The sequence below is a fragment of the Stegodyphus dumicola genome, chromosome 4 (genome assembly GCF_044657685.1).
Source record: "Stegodyphus dumicola isolate Sdum_Otavi_A_Nest chromosome 4, ASM4465768v1".
NCBI classification, from domain to species: domain Eukaryota; kingdom Metazoa; phylum Arthropoda; class Arachnida; order Araneae; family Eresidae; genus Stegodyphus; species Stegodyphus dumicola.
In genome coordinates this window covers 10,904,274-10,922,293 of record NC_140771.1, presented here as the reverse complement: position 1 = coordinate 10,922,293, position 18,020 = coordinate 10,904,274, and the positions used below count along the sequence as shown (strand labels likewise).

Sequence of the window (18,020 nt, the reverse complement as noted above, 5' to 3'; positions counted from 1 at the left end):
GATTCTTTCCTGATCTTACCTTTTGTAGCAATGGGAAAACCTTCTCGTAGGGTTGTTTCTTTTCGGGTATATAATCCGGAACATGATTCCAGCCTAATTGGCTTATATTAGGTTTAAATGGCCGAGTTTGTGTCGATTTATTTATTTCAGTTGGATACGTCGCAAAAATGTCTTCAATAAATTTGAACAAAAAAAGTTTATACGCGATAATGTTCCATTATTTTTTTATATAATATGATTGCAATCAGACACATAATGTCTAAGAAATGGAGAAATATATTTTTGCAGTACTTTTTGAGTCGTTTTCTTGCCGTGGAGTACGCTATGATAATTCCATCGCTCATATCCACTCCACCCATCTTTTTATTATAATCGATCACTAGCTCCGGTGTCTTTGTTATTATATTTCTTTTCTCTGTTTCTATTACGTTGTCATTATGTACAGTACTTACTAAATAAACCTTCAATACACAAAGCCGTGTCGCTTCTCCATAACGAGTATACTCGTCAATCACAGTTAACTGGTTAATACTTTGCAACTGGTAGGATGTGACTACAGTCCAGAAAATTTCTAACTTCGGAAGCAAGAGACTGTAATTTAAGTTACACGATAGACATCAGTGAAACACTGCGTTCTGTGACTTTAATAGAAGCTGTGCTATTTTACAGTTTTCTCCATTTTGAAAATGACGTCGCGCAATTCCAGTACTGATGGAAGTGAAACAATTGCTGATGAGTTATCCGATTATTCTTGCAGTTTTTATGGAATTTCAGATTGTATTCTAACTTCAGCAGTTGCAATTTACAGTATATATTTGGCAAAGACTCTGCCATAATGCCTAAGCATGTGCATCTTAGGCATTGTGTTACAGATAACTAACAGTAGTGGGTGCTTTTGAACTGATTAGTAGTGACCTTAGTGGATCGGCCGCCGGCGGGGGGGGGAGAAGTAAGTATTCAAAGAAAAGTGATATCTTTCCAGTGAAAAACGCTGAAGTTTGTGTTAGTTTCTTAGCAGTGATTTAGAAACTTGTGAAAATGTTTCGAACATCGAACAAAAACTAGACTGAACTAAAATTGACGAAGATTGAGATCTGGAAACACTGTTAGGTAAAGAAAGCAGTGTAAAACAATTACCATCTGATCCCACAAATATTCATGACTTACGTTTCTTCACAATAAAATTTGTAAATTATTAAGTTGATTAACTAGAGCAATAACTGTATTTGCCCGATATATGTTATAAAGTATTTCTCCCGCCTTTTTGGCATGCCTTCTTGCTGCGGTGGTCTGTACGCTGGGCGCATATTCCAGAGGTCTGCGATTCGATTTCCGGCAAAATGCGTTGCTAATTTTTTATCTTGCCTGCTTTCAAAAATACCTAATATATCTACAATGTTAAATGTTGAAAATCACGCTTCCTTTGAAGTATTTAAAAGAAATGGGTATTTCTGGATAGATGTTAAAAGTTTTGAAAATCACGCTTTCTGTGTGATATTTAAAAGAAGTGGACATTTCTGAAAATTATTCAGGATGTATCTGCAGGTACACTTTGCTACATCAGGGTGCATAAGAAGTTAGTCTTCTGTGAAAACGTTTAAATAAAAAAGTTATTTTCTCTGATTTTCAAATAAATGAATAATTTCGAGACTTTATTGTAACATAAGTAATTTATTTGCTGTAAAGAATATACAAATAATATAAAAATTAAACATAAATAAACGGGCATAGTATTCAATAATTAAAGTGTGAATAGCATTTATAAATATTAAACTTCTTAAAATAAGTGCACAAGTAACTATAATATTATTTACAAAACGTGTATTAGAAAATGGAGAAAAGAGGGAGTGTTGGTGCGCTTCTACTAACACCACACACCTTAAGAATAATATTCTTCAATATTAAGATTTAAATTTTTTATTTTATTGTATTGTCAGTCTAGTATTTCCAAAAATGTCGTTTAAAATGTTCACTTCGATACATTGGAGAAACTGATGAATTAAAATAAAAGTCTAATGTAAATCAACACTTTGTGACTAGCAAAAAGTGAATAATATAGCTACCACATTTATTTTTTTAAAGAAATCCAGCCTGAACTTATCAGAAAATTTAAGGAAAATTTTGTTAGTGACGGTGTAAGGATTACGTTAATTTTGTTCACAGTTAAATTTTGAGTTAAACTTCTTTCCTGTCAAATTCTTAACCTCAGCTTACTACTTCCGGCCCGAACGTAGTTTTAGAATCACTTCTGAATACATAATGTGGAGGAGCGGTATTTAAACCGCGAAGTTCTTCGGTCTTAGCGAGAGAGTTACCAGGTATTATGTCTTCACGCGTCCGCCTTTTCAGGCTACTCTCTCGTAAGCTATTATTACGCTCGGCCGTACTTAGGCCCTTGATAGCTTCGCAGTCAATTAGCGTTAAGGGGCCAACTCGGTTAGAATCTTGATAGCTTCGGTTATGTCTCTTTAGTTTAGATAAGTTTTAGTTTACTTCTTAGCCTCTTGAGTTCGAGCCCAAGTGTCGGCTTTTATTGTACACCCCAAGACGGAGTTCTGTTAAATCTTATCTGAATAATAAAGGGTTATTTACCCTTCCATCTTGTTGTTTCTTGTCGCACGAACTCAAGCGATTATTCGCTTATCAGTTCTTAAGATTCTTCACGTTCAACTGTAACAGCATTTACAAAGTGGGGAACTTTACAACAGAAAAAAATCTTGTTAAAATATTAGGGGGAAATGTCATGGTAGCAATTAAGAATTTCATATAATTTGAAATACTTAAGATTCGCGAATGTTTACATCATTAATTTTCATAAGCTGAAGGTGAATCAATTATTAGTATTTGTAAAACAAATAAAAAGACCTTAGTGATCACTATAACTTATGGCTATCTAATGTATAAGATACTCTTTTCTTCCAACACATGCAAAAGTTTATGATGAAAAGCATGGATAAGTTGATATATGGATTCTCATGGTAAGCATGGATTCACAAATTGTGCAAGAATTAATAGGTCTGAACTGTGAAACCCCTCGATTGCGATACCTTCCAAATGGGCAGATATCGATAAATTATCAATATTCAGAATGCATTTATTTCTCCTTTCTGCAGGGCAGCCGCCAGTGCCGGTGCAACCGGTGGTACTGCACAGAACCCGAAAATTTTTTTTTTACAATTTAGAGAAACACTGAGGAGCAAAATTTAAATATTGCAAAATTTCTTAGAATTTAGAATTGGCACTAGGAAGAATTAAGAAGTGTCAATGTTTTTAGAATTTAGAGAGATCATGGGCAATTAGCCCTGTAATGGATAGCAGAAATCTCCCTAGTGCCAATTCGTGCCAATTCTAGGGAGAATTAAGAAGTGTCAATATTTTTAGAATTTAGAGAGATCATGGACAATTAGCCCTGTAATGGATAGGAGAAAAAATTGTTTCGGGTGGCAAAATGCTTAGCACTGGCATTGCCCTTCGGCAGTACTTTGAAGTCTGACTACATTTAGATTATTTTCAGAGACATTCAACAAACTGTGAGAAAACATTTCCACCTTCCATTTTACAGCACTTTCCATCTGTCTTCGACTGATGGCTCTCGGAGCAAAGGTCTCTCCAACATATACTTCAAAGTCATGAAAAACAGTTATAAATGAAATCAAACCATCAAGGTTAATGGAATGTCACAATTTCTTATGTTGCAGGACATGCAACATAATTAAAAAAGTCTAATACTATAATTTGTATGTTTAGGAAGGTTTGATTTAAAATTGATTTGATAGTTTATTAAAGATTATTATCATATTATTTCTCTAAAATGTATAATAATTCAAATTTCTTTGGTTTTAAATATTATAATTTAAATTTCTGAAGTATTTTTAATAAATCAAGTTTAAAAACTAATCTCGACACATTTTTATGCTTCATTCTCAAAAGTAATCACCGCTTTTGCCACTGAAAATACAAATATTCGAAAGTGTTTGATGAAACACTTTATTATGTAACTCAGTAGCACATAGCACAAATATAATTTTTTTTACCATTGATCACAGATACTGTCAGAGCTTCATTGTTTTCTCATCACATGTTACAATGGATGTTTTAAGACCTGCAGAAAAGCTCATTCTGTACTCGGTTTTTCTAGTTATCTTGTCAATTAATGCTACGTACGACGTTGCCACAAAGAAACTTTTGTAAAGAAGACTTCTTAAAATTTTAGTATTTGTCTCACATCCACATTTAATAGAAGCTAATATATATTAATATGCTGTTATTTAATTTTTTTCCCTCTCGGTTCTGTTGGAGGAAAATCTTTCAGGCGGTTGTTCTGTTTACCGTGTTAAGCCTGCACGAAGGTAAACTTTATTTCAGAATTTCAATGTTAAAAAGTAAAAACCTTAATGTAAAATGCAGTGCAAAAATACGAAAGCAGCTTAAGAATCTTCTAAAACTGAATTTTAGTCATGGATTATCAAATTCACAATATTCACTATTCATCTCATTTTATAATAAGGATTATAATATCAAAGAGGAAAAAAAAAGAGCATTTTGCGTTGTATCCAAATAGTATACATCTCATATATATTGTAGAATATGCATTTTCAGGTTTACATAGCCCAAAAAGTAAGGTATTATTTAAGATACAATAACACGCCGAACAAATATTAATTTAGAAGTCAAACAACAAAAATCAGCGTTATATTTTCAAATTTTCACAGGACTAGTTCCGATGCTTTTACAGAATCATCATGCAGCAAAAGCGCAAATGAACGAGATAGGATATAATGAAGAGATAGGATAAGATAAGAAAGCCTGGACAGGAGATAAGCTACTAGCGCCATCTGTTGATGAAACCAGAACTAAAACATAATTTCTTTAAATGCTGAAGGCAAAGATGGATTGGAATTAGGGTCGTTAACTAGGACAGAAAAATTTTTTTGAATGTGAAATGCCTCTAGAAAATCCAGTTCAGCAATGGAAGATGTGTTTTGAATAATTTTGGCAGCAGAAAAATTGAAACTGTGATTTTCGGACCAACAATGTTGGGCAACAGAAGATTCTGCGTTTCCTTTTTTTTTAACATATGCCTCATGTTCCTTGACGCGAAATTTTAAGGCTGTCTTAATTTGGCCAATGTAAATTAAATCACACTGGGAAGACATCCTGTAAATACCCCAGGAATTCATATCCGTAAAGAGGTCCTTGAGTATGGAACTCGGAATTTTATTGATGGGAGAATTGCGATTTGCGCTTTTGAGCTGAGGATGATGGTTCGGTAAAACCATTGAAACTAGTCCTGTGAAAATTTGAAAATATAACGCTGATTTTTGTTGTTCGACTTCTAATTAATATGGTATTATTTGTTCACTGTATGAAGAAGTATCACAACATGCCGTTCATAAGAATTTGAATTCTCATGTGGTATTTCAGATTTATATACAACAATGGAATTTGAATAACGTGCTTTAATTTTAATGGGAAGATTTCAAATTCATACTGATATGAAATGACACATAAAGATTTATCCCACGTGATTCAAAAAGGCGCCTTTGAACACTACATAGAAAATAAGGTACAAAGAACTTATATCCTTTCTGAAGAAGAATAGGAGCTCCTAATTTTAAACTCTTTTATTAGCGATTGATGACTGAAATTTTGGCTTAGGCTATTTGAATATCTCAGAGCACACTAGTGCTATATGCCTATCAGGGAAATGACTTTGTGAAGGATATCTAAGGTAATTGGCTCATTTTCACATTAAACGTGGGGGAAAACCAACCACGCAACCAGCCCGTTTGCCTGAGCTCGAACCCAAATCAAAATTACCAGCATTCAGCAGTCTTGACCACTCCACTGGTGGGGTTGTGAAGTTTTAGCTTTATGTTTTAAAATATCTTTGCTGTGGAAGAAAATATCTTTCCTAAACAAATTTTATTTATACTTATTTAATAACTCATTTTCTCCCTCCTTTTCGCATACCTTTGTGGTGTAATTGGAAGCATAATCGATGTGTATTCGAGAGGTCCAGGACTTGAGAACAGTGGGGGGGGGAAATGACCGTACAAGTTCTTTTGACATTCTTCAAATAAAAACCTTTGATAGGTCTGTAGAAATACTATTACAATGACTTCAAGAAACATTAAGCATGTCCTTTTTATTTTAAATATTATAATTGATATGTAAGTTTTTGTGCACTGATAAATGTATTTTAAATTGGATTTTCAACTTATAAACGAATCATCAAGTGGCTTATTTTGTACTTTTTTCCCAGTGTATGACCTTGTGATATCTTTCCTCAAATTGTATGAAGGCAATTATCCAGAAAATTTAAGGGTAGCTTATGTCATTAATAGTAAGTTCTCTTTACCAATTTTTCTTATAACTTCACACTCTTAGTTGCATTTTAGTGTTTCATGTCATTAAAAAATACCATAAATGAAAATTTGGCCACTTTTTTACATTTTATGCGGTTAAATTTTATTAATTATATTATTATTTCATTGTCAGTTCTTTTAATTAATATTATTTTATTGTTAATATTTATTGAAAACAAAATATGATATTTACTGAAAAATAAAATCTTGTATATTGTATTTTTGCTCTAAATTTTGACAGGGTCTTATAATCAAATATTTGAATAAATAAAATGGCACAATGAGAGAAAGGAGTTTAATTATCGTGTTATCTAAGATAATTGCTTGTTTAAATACTAAATAAAACACACAAATAATTACTCTGTACATAAACTGTTAATTATGATACCCACATCTCTTTTAATGGTTTTAGTCTAGGCCTGTATCTATTATTGATAACTGGTATGCCTGGAAACAGGCATTCAATAATGTTTTATTAATTTTTCTTAATTGTTCTTTCTATATCGTGGTAAAATATTTTACCAGCGAATAGGCTGGTTACAAATTATTCAAATTAAATTAAAGATTTAAAAAAATATTACAAATTAAAGTTAATATTTTCATTTATATATTTTTATGTTATATATGTATATACTTATGTATATATACTTTTTAACAGCTCCGTCTTTCTTTGCATGGATGTTTAGTATGATTAAATCTTTGTTATCTGAGGATACTGTCCAGAAGCTTAAAATATATGGTTACAGTAAGTACTAAAGTTTTCAGATGTTTTAGTTTTTAACTTAACTTAAAAAAAAAAAAAGTCTTCAACTGAATTGCACTTACTTTTAAATGAAGTAAAATGAAATTTTGGAATTTTGTGGGAAGAATTATAGAATAGCATTCTTTGTCAGTAGTAAAATGGCATTGTATTTTCTCCATAATCTTGAACACTGCATCATTGGTTAATATGCACAACTTGGCAGCTTCTAAGAGAGAAATAATTTATGCAAATTAGCATTTGTGACTGTTGTACAATTGCAAAAAGGTAAATGTAGAGAGCACTCTAGAGTAAGTTCCTTATCGGTAAAAAATCAATGCGTTTAAACGGTTTATTGATTCCATATTTCAAGCAAAGAAATTTGAGAGAGCAATCATGTTGTAGGTTTCTGAAGGTAGTGTTGTAAATTTTCATTTTTTATGGAAAATATTAAGTGCAGAATGTTTGTAAGGCATTGTTTGAATGCACGTAAGACATTACAAAATATGTAAGGTATTATATTGAATTATTATATTGTGTGTGTGTAACAGATTGACGAAGTTTATTGCATATGTAGGAGAATGGGACTTGCTGACAAATGTAGCTGTAGATTCAACATAATTTATTTATGAGCAAATCGTCGAGATGCAAACTCTAGTTCACACATCAACATCCCGCATTTTATAAAGTTTAATGCATCATAATACATGTAATGGATGATAAAGAAGAGAGATAAATGACAACATCCTAACACGAAACAAAAGCAATCGAAGCAGGAACCTGATGGCGCATTCAGATGAAGGATGCGAGTAGGTCAAAACAGTTTGGGTGTCAATTAAAATTTTTAACGTTATTGGCTAAAATGAATCTGCATTGCAGCGTTATGTAAGATCGTATGATGGAGATTAATTTTGAAAGGACACTATTTAGATTGATATATTAAAATACAAGTATTTAGCATTTTTAGGTCAGAAAGATTAAGTATCCAAATTTAAATCAAGAATAAAAGGGGCTATTGCCAATTAAAATCGGAGGTTTGTTTTAAATATTTTTTTCTGACATACAGATATAATATAAAATATGAAAGAAAATTATTAATTAATTACTACGAAAATTCTTAAGAAATTACTTACTTTATTGGCAATAGCCTTTTTATTCCCGATTTTATTCTGATTAGCATCTCCTTTGCAATGCTGCACAAATCACCATTCGAAACTAAAACAAAGAAGCCGAGTTTAAAAATATTCCAGCTGCTGAATACGCTTAACTTTCCTCCCCTTATGTCGCTTTGCAAACATGTAATTAATTGCTTTGTTGCTTTCAGCTAATGTTTAAAGATGTGATATGCATATATAAAATAGTAGGACATTTATAGTACCCATAGTGTTGTGTAAACGAAGAAAAGATGTCTTAGGATATGTCTAAGGATTAATTCGTTATACAAATAAAATAATGTTTTAACTGTGAAGGTAGGTGTGCTTGTCGAAGTTCCAGTCATTTAATACGCAACCAGTATTTCAGCTACATATACCCCCCCACTCTCAGCAATAACTGAAAAATAATTGGTGCCTTCTCTATTAAGTAGTCTCGTCCATCAATAAAATTTTCACATGTAAACTGCTGACCATTCAAAATGCAACGCCGTGAAGGAAGCATCAAAAAGCATGAAACTTGCACGATGTGTATACTGCGATCGACTATGTAAATGGTTACAATTTCAGGGCACGCGCATATCATATAAAGGGAGGAATGTTTGCCGTTCTGAATAATATGAAATGTTTACTTGTGAGAGTTTTTGTGTGTGCAGCTTCAATATGCTTCACAGAAAAACACAAGCATCGTTTGAGCCCGTTCCTGAGTTTCACTGAGGCAGAATCGTTGTCTACAGAAATGGCGCATAATCCATTTTAGAAATCGGTCATCGTGTCGGATGTAGTCAAGCATGCGAATATGGTCATCCGGATGGCAGGACATTATGTTTTTGGACGAACCATGCTTCTGCCTGCAATAACACAGTAGTCAGATTAGAGTTTGGAAGAACTGCAGAGAAAAGCTGCTGCACTGTTGTGTTATGCATTGTCATACTAATCCTTCACCCGGTGTTATGATGGCGAGTGGTATTGGATTCCATTCCCACAACCCACAAGTATATATTATCGGTACACTTACCACCCAATGCTATATCCCTGAGGTTTTGCAGACTGTTCTTCTTACTTAACTTCAGGGCTTGTCTGAAGCCGCATTTCAACAAGACAGTGTGAGTTCTTCAGATCTGTCGCCCCTTGAACATGTCTGGTCAATGATTGGAGAACGCTTATCCTGGCATGCCGCACCCGCTGGTACGCCAGAGGATTTTTGCCTGCGTGTGGGCTGCCAATCCCCAACAACACATCCAAAGTCTCTTGCACTCAATGCCGTGGCGTGTAGCAGCGGTTATTGAAAAATGTGGAGACAAGACACATTACTGATTTTCTTGTCTTCCTCACCTGACATTTCAAATCAGTTATCATTGATGCTATGTGTAATCTCTGAAATAAAGCCGCTTTTGATATCTCTTGTTCTTCATCGTGTTGCATTTTGGATGCCCAGGAGTGTATAAATGATCGTGGACGAGTAGTTAGACGGCTCAAAGCAGGGTTAAATGCCACTCAAGTTCCCACAGCAACAGATGTATCAAAAAATGTTTCCTTGACATTAAAAAAAGCCCCTGAATTTGGACCATCTCTACGAAATGCTGTTGACCTTCAAAGAAGCACCACATCCCAAAAGAGAGGTATATTATCTTTTATGGTGAATAGGAATAAAAAGCTTATCCCTGATCTTTGCAAACAATAGTGTAATGAAAAATGCAAGAAAGATGAACTAATTGCATATTTATTTACATCATTCTAGGTGGTTGGAAGGAAGCTCTTCTTGAGGAAATTGATCCTGAAATTTTACCCGTTGTTTATGGAGGTACAAGAACTGACCCTGATGGTGATCCAAGGTGTCGTATATTGGTGAGAATAATATTTATTCATTAAACATTTTGCTAAACCTTGTGATATGGAATTGCAGTTTAGTTTTTACAGTGTTTCCAGCTATATCAAAAAGTTAAATAATTTATGAAACTTTTATTTAAAAACAGAGAAACGCATATTCAAGTCAAAAGAATATTGTTAATATTGTTATGATGAGATTTAAAATAAACGATTCTCTAAACATTTTATGTACAAGATTATTTGATTCATTTTGTTTTAGATATATGTTTTCATTATTTTGATTGTAACTGGGGTTGTACACTAGATCTCAGCAGTACGTAATTGCAGCAATATGCGTATTTCTGTAGTGCTAGACAAGATGTGAGGGAAAATAAAATTCTGATTGGATAAAAAAGTACAGTTTAAACTTTTAAATAAAATGTAATCATATTCATGAAATACATCTAGACTAATCTGAATAATATACATCTGATTTGAAATACATATTTTTGGAAGCAAATGTGTGAAAATAAAAATTAACTATGGGTATAAAAATTTATCCATAATTTTTTTTCCTACTTAAATATTTATTACATTTATATGTCTTTACATGCCAAAGATTTCTACCAAGTGTTTTGCCATTCTTCGCCTTAAAAGTGTCTTTGGAAATTTAGTTATAAATTAGAGTGTGTATTAAACAATGTCCCCGTAATTTTTCGTGTATCAAACTTTTAAATTTTATGGAAATAAATGTTTTAAAATAGTTTTTTTTCCCTGTCTTGTTGTTTAACAGATTCCACAAGGTGGACCAATTCCTAAGGAGTATTACTTGAAAAATCAGCAACGATTAAATCCAGAAGATGAGAATGTTCATTCAGTGGTTGTTGGACGACGATCCAAGCACAGCGTGCCAGTGAAAATCGATGTGCCAGGATCGTCAGTTTGTTGGGAAATTGACTGTAAAAACTGTGATATCAATATTTCTCTTTTGTATTCAGAAGGCTCGACACCTGAAACAGTAGTTTCTTCCACCCGCGTAAGCAGCGATCATGGAGTTGAGAAAGGAGTGTATATCGGAGAAAGAACAGGAAACTGTAAGTGAATTACTTCACATGAATAAATTTACACTTTGAAATTTTCAAACGCAAATGCATAAATTTAAACATATTTGGTCATATTCGTCTTTATAATACATATACTATAAGTTGCATATTGTTACGAAATGTCCAGGCGTGGTATGATGGCTTCCCCACAAAGCAGGTTTAGGGTTGCCATAAAATGGCAAAAAAAAGCAAAGTTGCCACATTTGGCGAGAAATCGCCAACTTGGCGTCAAAATTGGCGATAAGCCATGGACGGATGAAGAACCTTCTAGAACGAATTCTTACCGGTTTAGCCAAGAATGTTCTCGAACACAAGCCAAAAACTATATAAACCCTGCTGGTACGCGGAGAGTCCGTGCGAGATAGTTAGTTAATCCGTGCGGAGTCGATCGAGTTGACAACCGGGCAGCGAGTGCCGAGTGGGTCGTCGAGTGCATCGAAAGAGTCCCTTAGTGTATCGCGGTTAGTGCATTGTCGAGAGAGTGTGTTGAGCTCCAGGAACGACTGAACCGAAGAGTCGGGAGCTGTGCTCTGTGTGTCGTCAAGTTGTAGCGTGGAGAGTCTCGAGAATACGTGGAGTTGCGAGAACGACTGAGCAGAGTCGGGAGCTGTACTCTGGTGCTTTGAAGTGAACTCTCCACCGTTATAGCCTGATAACCTGAAAGCTGTGTCGCTGATTTTTGCAGCGAGTGTATAGTAAATCTTCGACGACTGTGTTAATGTGTTATTAGAACTGCCCTGATTAATATTGGCTAAATAAAGTGTGTTTCGATACTTCATCAAGTGTCGTCGTTATTCACTCCAAATTTACGAACCCCGTGCGAACGTGAAGGAAGAAAATTACGTAACAACTGGTGTCAGAAAATAACGCAACAATATTGTTGATGGCTCTATATTTTAAAGGCGTTTCCGCACTCAATATGAAGATTTAACGTCGTGAACATCTTTAAACGCGAATTTGGCTTAAAATTACATATAAAGGCTTCTCTAAATACTATGTCAGTAGCTCTCATTTCAGATAATCACTGGCCTCTGGTCTATAGAGCTTGAATGAATGGCCACTATTATATGCTTGAAATCTCACATCAATTATTGGCTGTTCTTCAAACGTAAATTTATGAGTTTTCACCTGCACTTGAAACAGGATATTACAGCTCAATTAAACACCGATTAACGAAAAATTGATAGACTCCACAGTTCAAACTAAAAATTTTAATATACAGGATAAAAGATGCAGTATACTGCAAATCAAATTCATGATAAGCTAACTGTATAGAAGTCAATCTTTAATCAACACGAGCAGAGCTTGAATTGCACTGAGCCTGACTCCGCTAGTTCTGGGGATGAATCATAATTCTAGACGGATCGCACCGGAGCTCTAACTAAGAAAGCTTCGGTCTTTCTTCTGTGTAACTGAACAACAATTTCAGTAGAAATCTGATCTCGAAAATTTTATATTTAGCAAAATTATATTAAAAATCCTTATTGAATTTTAATTTCTCTCTGTGCATTTTAAAAATTTTAATCATTTAATTTAATTTTTAATTATTTTAATGCATAATAATAAATAATCATTAGTTAATTGAACGATAATTATTAATTAAATAACAAGAGAAATATTGATTATTAATATTAATTTAATAATTAATCTGGTAATAACTAACTATTTAATTTTTTAATTATTAATGCTTTTAATGGCCATTTTATTTATTTATTTACTCTTGTTCCTATCTCCTGATGGTCTTGCGTAGGGTTCCGGCACTTCTAATTTTAGAAATAAGGCCCTGAACGCGAGTACAGATCAGGAATTAATATTAGTAATTCCACTTGCAGCTAGATTTTGCTATCTTATATATATGCGGCTTGAGCGTTTCTCGCAGATAGTTTATTGGTTGCTTGCGTAACTGTAAATTGTTTTATTTCCCGTGCAGTGCAGCGCGTGACGAGAAAGAAGAGAAAGCTAAGCCGGAAAAATTTAAAATACAAGAGCACGTGCGTTTAACATTTAATGAATAAATTTAACATTTATATATAATAGAATTTGGAAATATGCAACCGGCAAAAACCGGCAACGACGGAAAAACAAATAAAGTGAAATAAATGAATATCTTTATTATATGTGGCTTAAATGTCTATTTTTCGCCGATAGTTTATGGGTTGCTTGCGTAACTGTGCTAGCCAAAGGGAATTTGCCACGGCACAGGGTTGCCGTTTCAATTGAGACGTAGACAATTTCCTGTAAAATTTGCCTTTGCTATGACCATCCATAAGTCTCAGGGCCAAACGCTTAAGCGTGTTGGCATATTTTTGAGCCTGCATTTGGACACGGTCAACTTTATGCTGCCTGTTCAAGAGTTCGTGAAAGAACGGACGTAAAATGAAAAATAATGGAGGGTCCTCTGCAAGGCGAGCTTAAAAATGATGGAAAGATATGGTGTGTACAAAGAGATCTTTGACATATGAATTAAGATTTTATTATTTAAATCACCTTTATTTAATCAGCTAGCGGTGGCTCTTAAGAAATGTACCGCCAGTGGTTTCCTTCATTGCACTCTACTTTAAAAAAATAAGCAAGTAGAAGGGGGAAGCAAAAGCACTAGCGAAGGGGCATCCTCGCCGCCTGCCCTGGGTAATTCAGTTTGAATTCGCAGACACCTTTTCACAAATCATTTTAATTACAATTTCTAATATCTAGAACAGCGGTCATTTCGTATGACCGCCGGGCTTTCTAGTATTTTATAAGTTGCTGATTATAACAGCACAGGAACAACTTCAACAATGAGTGGTAATCAACGGGTTTGTAATTCAGAAGAAAATTGTATCTCAACTGTATCTAATTTGCCTAAAACTCTTATATGGGTACATTAATGCATTAGAAATCAAGATGAAATAAGACAATATGCAGCTTAATGATTAATTGATCAAATAATTGTCGTTCGCTTTAATGTAGTACAGCAAGCCGTAGTTATATAATTATAAAAAAAAAATTAATGTTCTTATTATCTTTTTTCAGATACATTGGTTTTGGATAATAGCTACAGCTTCCTGCGTAGTAAATCTATATTGTATAAAATATTCGTTTCAACTTGCACAGCAAATGCTTCCGAACCACTCCCACTTTTGAGCAATGACTGAAAGCAAGGTAATGTTAAGATGAGAATCACTTTCAGAAACATTCCAGTCACTACCAGCAACATCGCTGTATATCAAGCTGCTGTAGCTTAGAAAATAAAAGAGACTTAACACATTCAAAAGACTTGAAATAAAAAGACTTAACACTTTCACGCACACTAGGACCATTATGCAATTCAATATAAGAAGAAGAAAAAACACGAGAAAGAAATCCCGTTAAAAATGCTTATTACTTCTCATTCGATGTTTTTCATTTTAAGATGGAAAAGTGCTGGATGCAACAACACTTTTAAAAGCATGAAGAAGTAGTACAGTGAATTCGTCAGTGCTATGAAAAGAGCATTATTATGTGCTAGTATAAATAGCACAACGGGAATTTAAGATGTTATTTTTTTAAATACTCATTGTAAGGTTTCAAACCATTAGAAAAGGGATATGATGTGAATTCCAGTCTGAAGTCATTATGTCTGGAATGTAAAACATAAGCTTCTTTTGTTTGAGATGATTTATGTAATGTAAAGCAAATTTTCAGCACTGTCGATAAAGAATCAAACAGAAAGAAATTAAACTGTGAATCGGTTTTAAAAGAATTTAAAGCTGAAAAATTATTAAAAAAAATTAAAATATATATAAAAAAAAAAACCCACCCACATTCTTGCAGTTGCATTTATCGTGGTTTCAGATGAGAAATTAAATGTAAAATTTTTTATTTAATAGCCATGGAAATATTTTTGTACAGCCTTCCTCAAAATATGAAAAAATATGTTTAAAATATATTTTAAATTTGACTGCAATTTTTGAATAATATAGATGAATTCAGAACTCTTTCAACATTGAGTTATTCTAATATGATATTTCCTACATTGTAAATAAGGAACTAATTTAATTTTCAAAATGCTGCATTGATAGCATTCAAAAATTTTATTTGTAAAAATTAAATTTTGTTTAATCAAAGAATTTGTTGTAGAATACTATTAGTGTTTGCAAAAATTATATCGTAAAAATTAAATTTTGTTTAATCAAAGAATTTGTTGTAGAATACTATTAGTGTTTGCAAAAATTATATCGTAAAAATTAAATTTTGTTTAATCAAAGAATTTGTTGTAGAATACTATTAGTGTTTGCAAAAATTATATCGTAAACATTTTCAGCATGCCTTATTTAACACTCCTTAACATGTGTTCCAACTATGCATAATATTATCAAAATCAAATCGCCAAAGTGGTATCTAAAATAATAAATCAAAATGTTATACGGGTTTTTAATACATTTTGTCGGTATGGCGTTTATTATTAAAAAAAAAAAAAAAAGACTGATGAAGATTCGGCTTCTTTAAGGAAGTTTCAGTTTTAAAAATGTTATTTAGAATTAATTTCGATTGTCTGTGTATGAAATGTAGAATTAAGCAAAGGGAGAACATATAAATGAAATCATAAAGGAGGAATTCATATGCTTGAAACTATTTCTATGTTTGTAGCTTTGAATGTCCATGTTTTGTTGCTTTGAAGGAATTTGATACTTAAAATGGGAAAACTCTTAATAATATGGTCTAATTATTCATGCTATGCTATTTTAATCTTCTAAAAAGTGTTAATATTTGTCTTTGTATATTTGTTCTTGTTAACATTTTAAAGATGAAAACTTCATATTTGTTACTTAAATAAAAGTAATTTCAGGAAGTTGATTGCATTTGTTTTCATTTTAATTTTAGCTGTCATAGCGACAATTTTATTGTTGTTCTGTAGCATGTGATATATTAGTTATATTAAAGAATGTCATTTTTGTATCAAAATTTCTTTTTTTCAGTTATACTCCGAAAGATTCCTTCCATAACACAATTTCATTCTAATAATGTGGTATTCAATTTATATATATAATATATAGTAATAGTATTAAAGAAGAGGCGGCAAAATCACACACCTCACGAAAAATCACACATTGATAACGTGTTCTCTAAAACAAAGAATGAACCCACATATTCTTTTGCCTAGGAAGACAAAGATGGAACGATCGGTATTTTCAGAAGACAAAAATAGAATGATTGAATAATCGTCAATCAAATGTTGTATTTCAGAAATAAATGGAAATAACTCTCTTAACTCGGGGATTAAAAACAACCGAAAAATAAGTCTTATGATGCTTATATTTAGTAGGGTACCGTGACACAAATATAAAATAGTTCATAAAACCGAAAAACATGTTTTTTTATAATGTTAAGAAAAATACACGTAGTTGTTAATTAATATAATTTTTTTTAATAATTTATTTCCCATGGCTCGGCAAAAAGTTACAAAGAAATAAAATCTTTTAAACAGAGGTAACAAATAATAGAACTAAGAACAAAAAGACCGAAGTCATTGCCTAAAGAGTGTTCTTGCCTCCAGGTATCTCGACTCTTCAGTAAGACAAAGGAGAGCCCCCATCGGAGCAGGTGGTCCCTGCCCATTTCTTCTCCAAAATCACAAAAAATCTCAAAAAATCTCAATCAAAAAAAATCTCCAAAATCTCAAAAAAAGTGGGCAAACAGAATCGCTTGAAAAATCAAAAGAAAATCATGCAAGAAATTTTAAGACACGAAAGGGCTTCAGGCTTTACTAATTGAATGATTTAAAAATAATATATCTCCAAAATGTTTGTCCTTACCTCCTACACATAATTACTATCCATAAAATAGTGTAACAATTAATACTGGAATAGTTCCGCCGCAGTAATTGTGCAATTCTGCCCCAATTGCGAGGAAGAACATCTGAAACTCTGCGAGGGATGACTCCCGACCGTATTACAAAAGGCCTTACAGCATTATTAACATCCCCGCAGCAATCTTTTACTATCCGCTATTCTTCGCCATAGGCTGATCATAGCAAATCAGATGATATTGATTGATTATCCCCCAAAAAATGTTTTTACTAAGATACCATCTGTGTTTGACATGAACTCTTACATGTTCGCATACATTTTGTACGGTAATTACAAGAGGTAATGAACATTATTTTTTGTTGATTATAATTTTTTTTTACACTAACATTGTTCATATGTATTAATGCTTAAGTAGAGACAATTATGCAACAGCTGGATCTGTATACAGTTACAAAATGCTAATTTAGTTACAAAATTCCAAGTTCTCAATATCGGCAAAAGAAAATAAATAAGAAATAAAAACAGCAGAATTAAATAAAGATATACAAATACAACACAATATCGTTTACAATTTTGTAGCATTTGGAAATACGATGCTAAAATATTCTCTAGCGAAACCTATAGACGTATAGGAAGAGAAAAGTAGTATATGAAAGTGTTACCCTAGGCAACACACTTGCCGTTTAAATACTGAATGCATAGAATACCGAACACTGAATATTGGTACAAAATTAAAATAGTGGTACAAAAATACAATGCATTACCGGTTTACAGTTATATACATAATTACTGATATACATTACCTATACACTTCTTTAATTATTTTAAAATTCCACTTACAAATGTAATGCCAAAATATTCTATTTCAAAGCCATTATATGATGATGTTAGATAAGAACCTTTCTAATAATGCTACATTGGTACAAAGAAATACATGGTAAGTCATTATCTAAATAGAACACTGGCTATTAATTTTCTGCATATTTATACAACACTGAATGTAAATGGAATATACTGAATGCTGTGTATGAATATAAAAAAATGCGTTACTTATTATTGGTACAAAGATACATTGCAATACT

At 32.8% G+C, this 18,020-nt stretch overlaps 1 protein-coding gene across 5 annotated transcripts in view; it reads left to right on the top strand.

Moving 5' to 3' along the window:
• Positions 1-15,980, top strand: part of LOC118201852 (SEC14-like protein 2) — an 89,933-nt gene extending 73,953 nt beyond the window's left edge. For 4 of the 5 annotated variants that reach the window (XM_035374014.2, XM_035374012.2, XM_085814547.1 and 1 more), the window contains 5 exons: positions 6,266-6,346; positions 7,027-7,113; positions 10,000-10,106; positions 10,861-11,161; positions 14,183-15,980. In XM_035374014.2, coding sequence (XP_035229905.1) covers positions 6,266-6,346; positions 7,027-7,113; positions 10,000-10,106; positions 10,861-11,161; positions 14,183-14,304 — 698 coding nt within the window. In that variant the 3' untranslated portion in view covers positions 14,305-15,980. The remainder of the gene's footprint in view (positions 1-6,265; positions 6,347-7,026; positions 7,114-9,999; positions 10,107-10,860; positions 11,162-14,182) is intronic. The other variant, XM_085814548.1, reaches the window with a different exon arrangement.
• Positions 15,981-18,020: the final 2,040 nt, after the last annotated feature.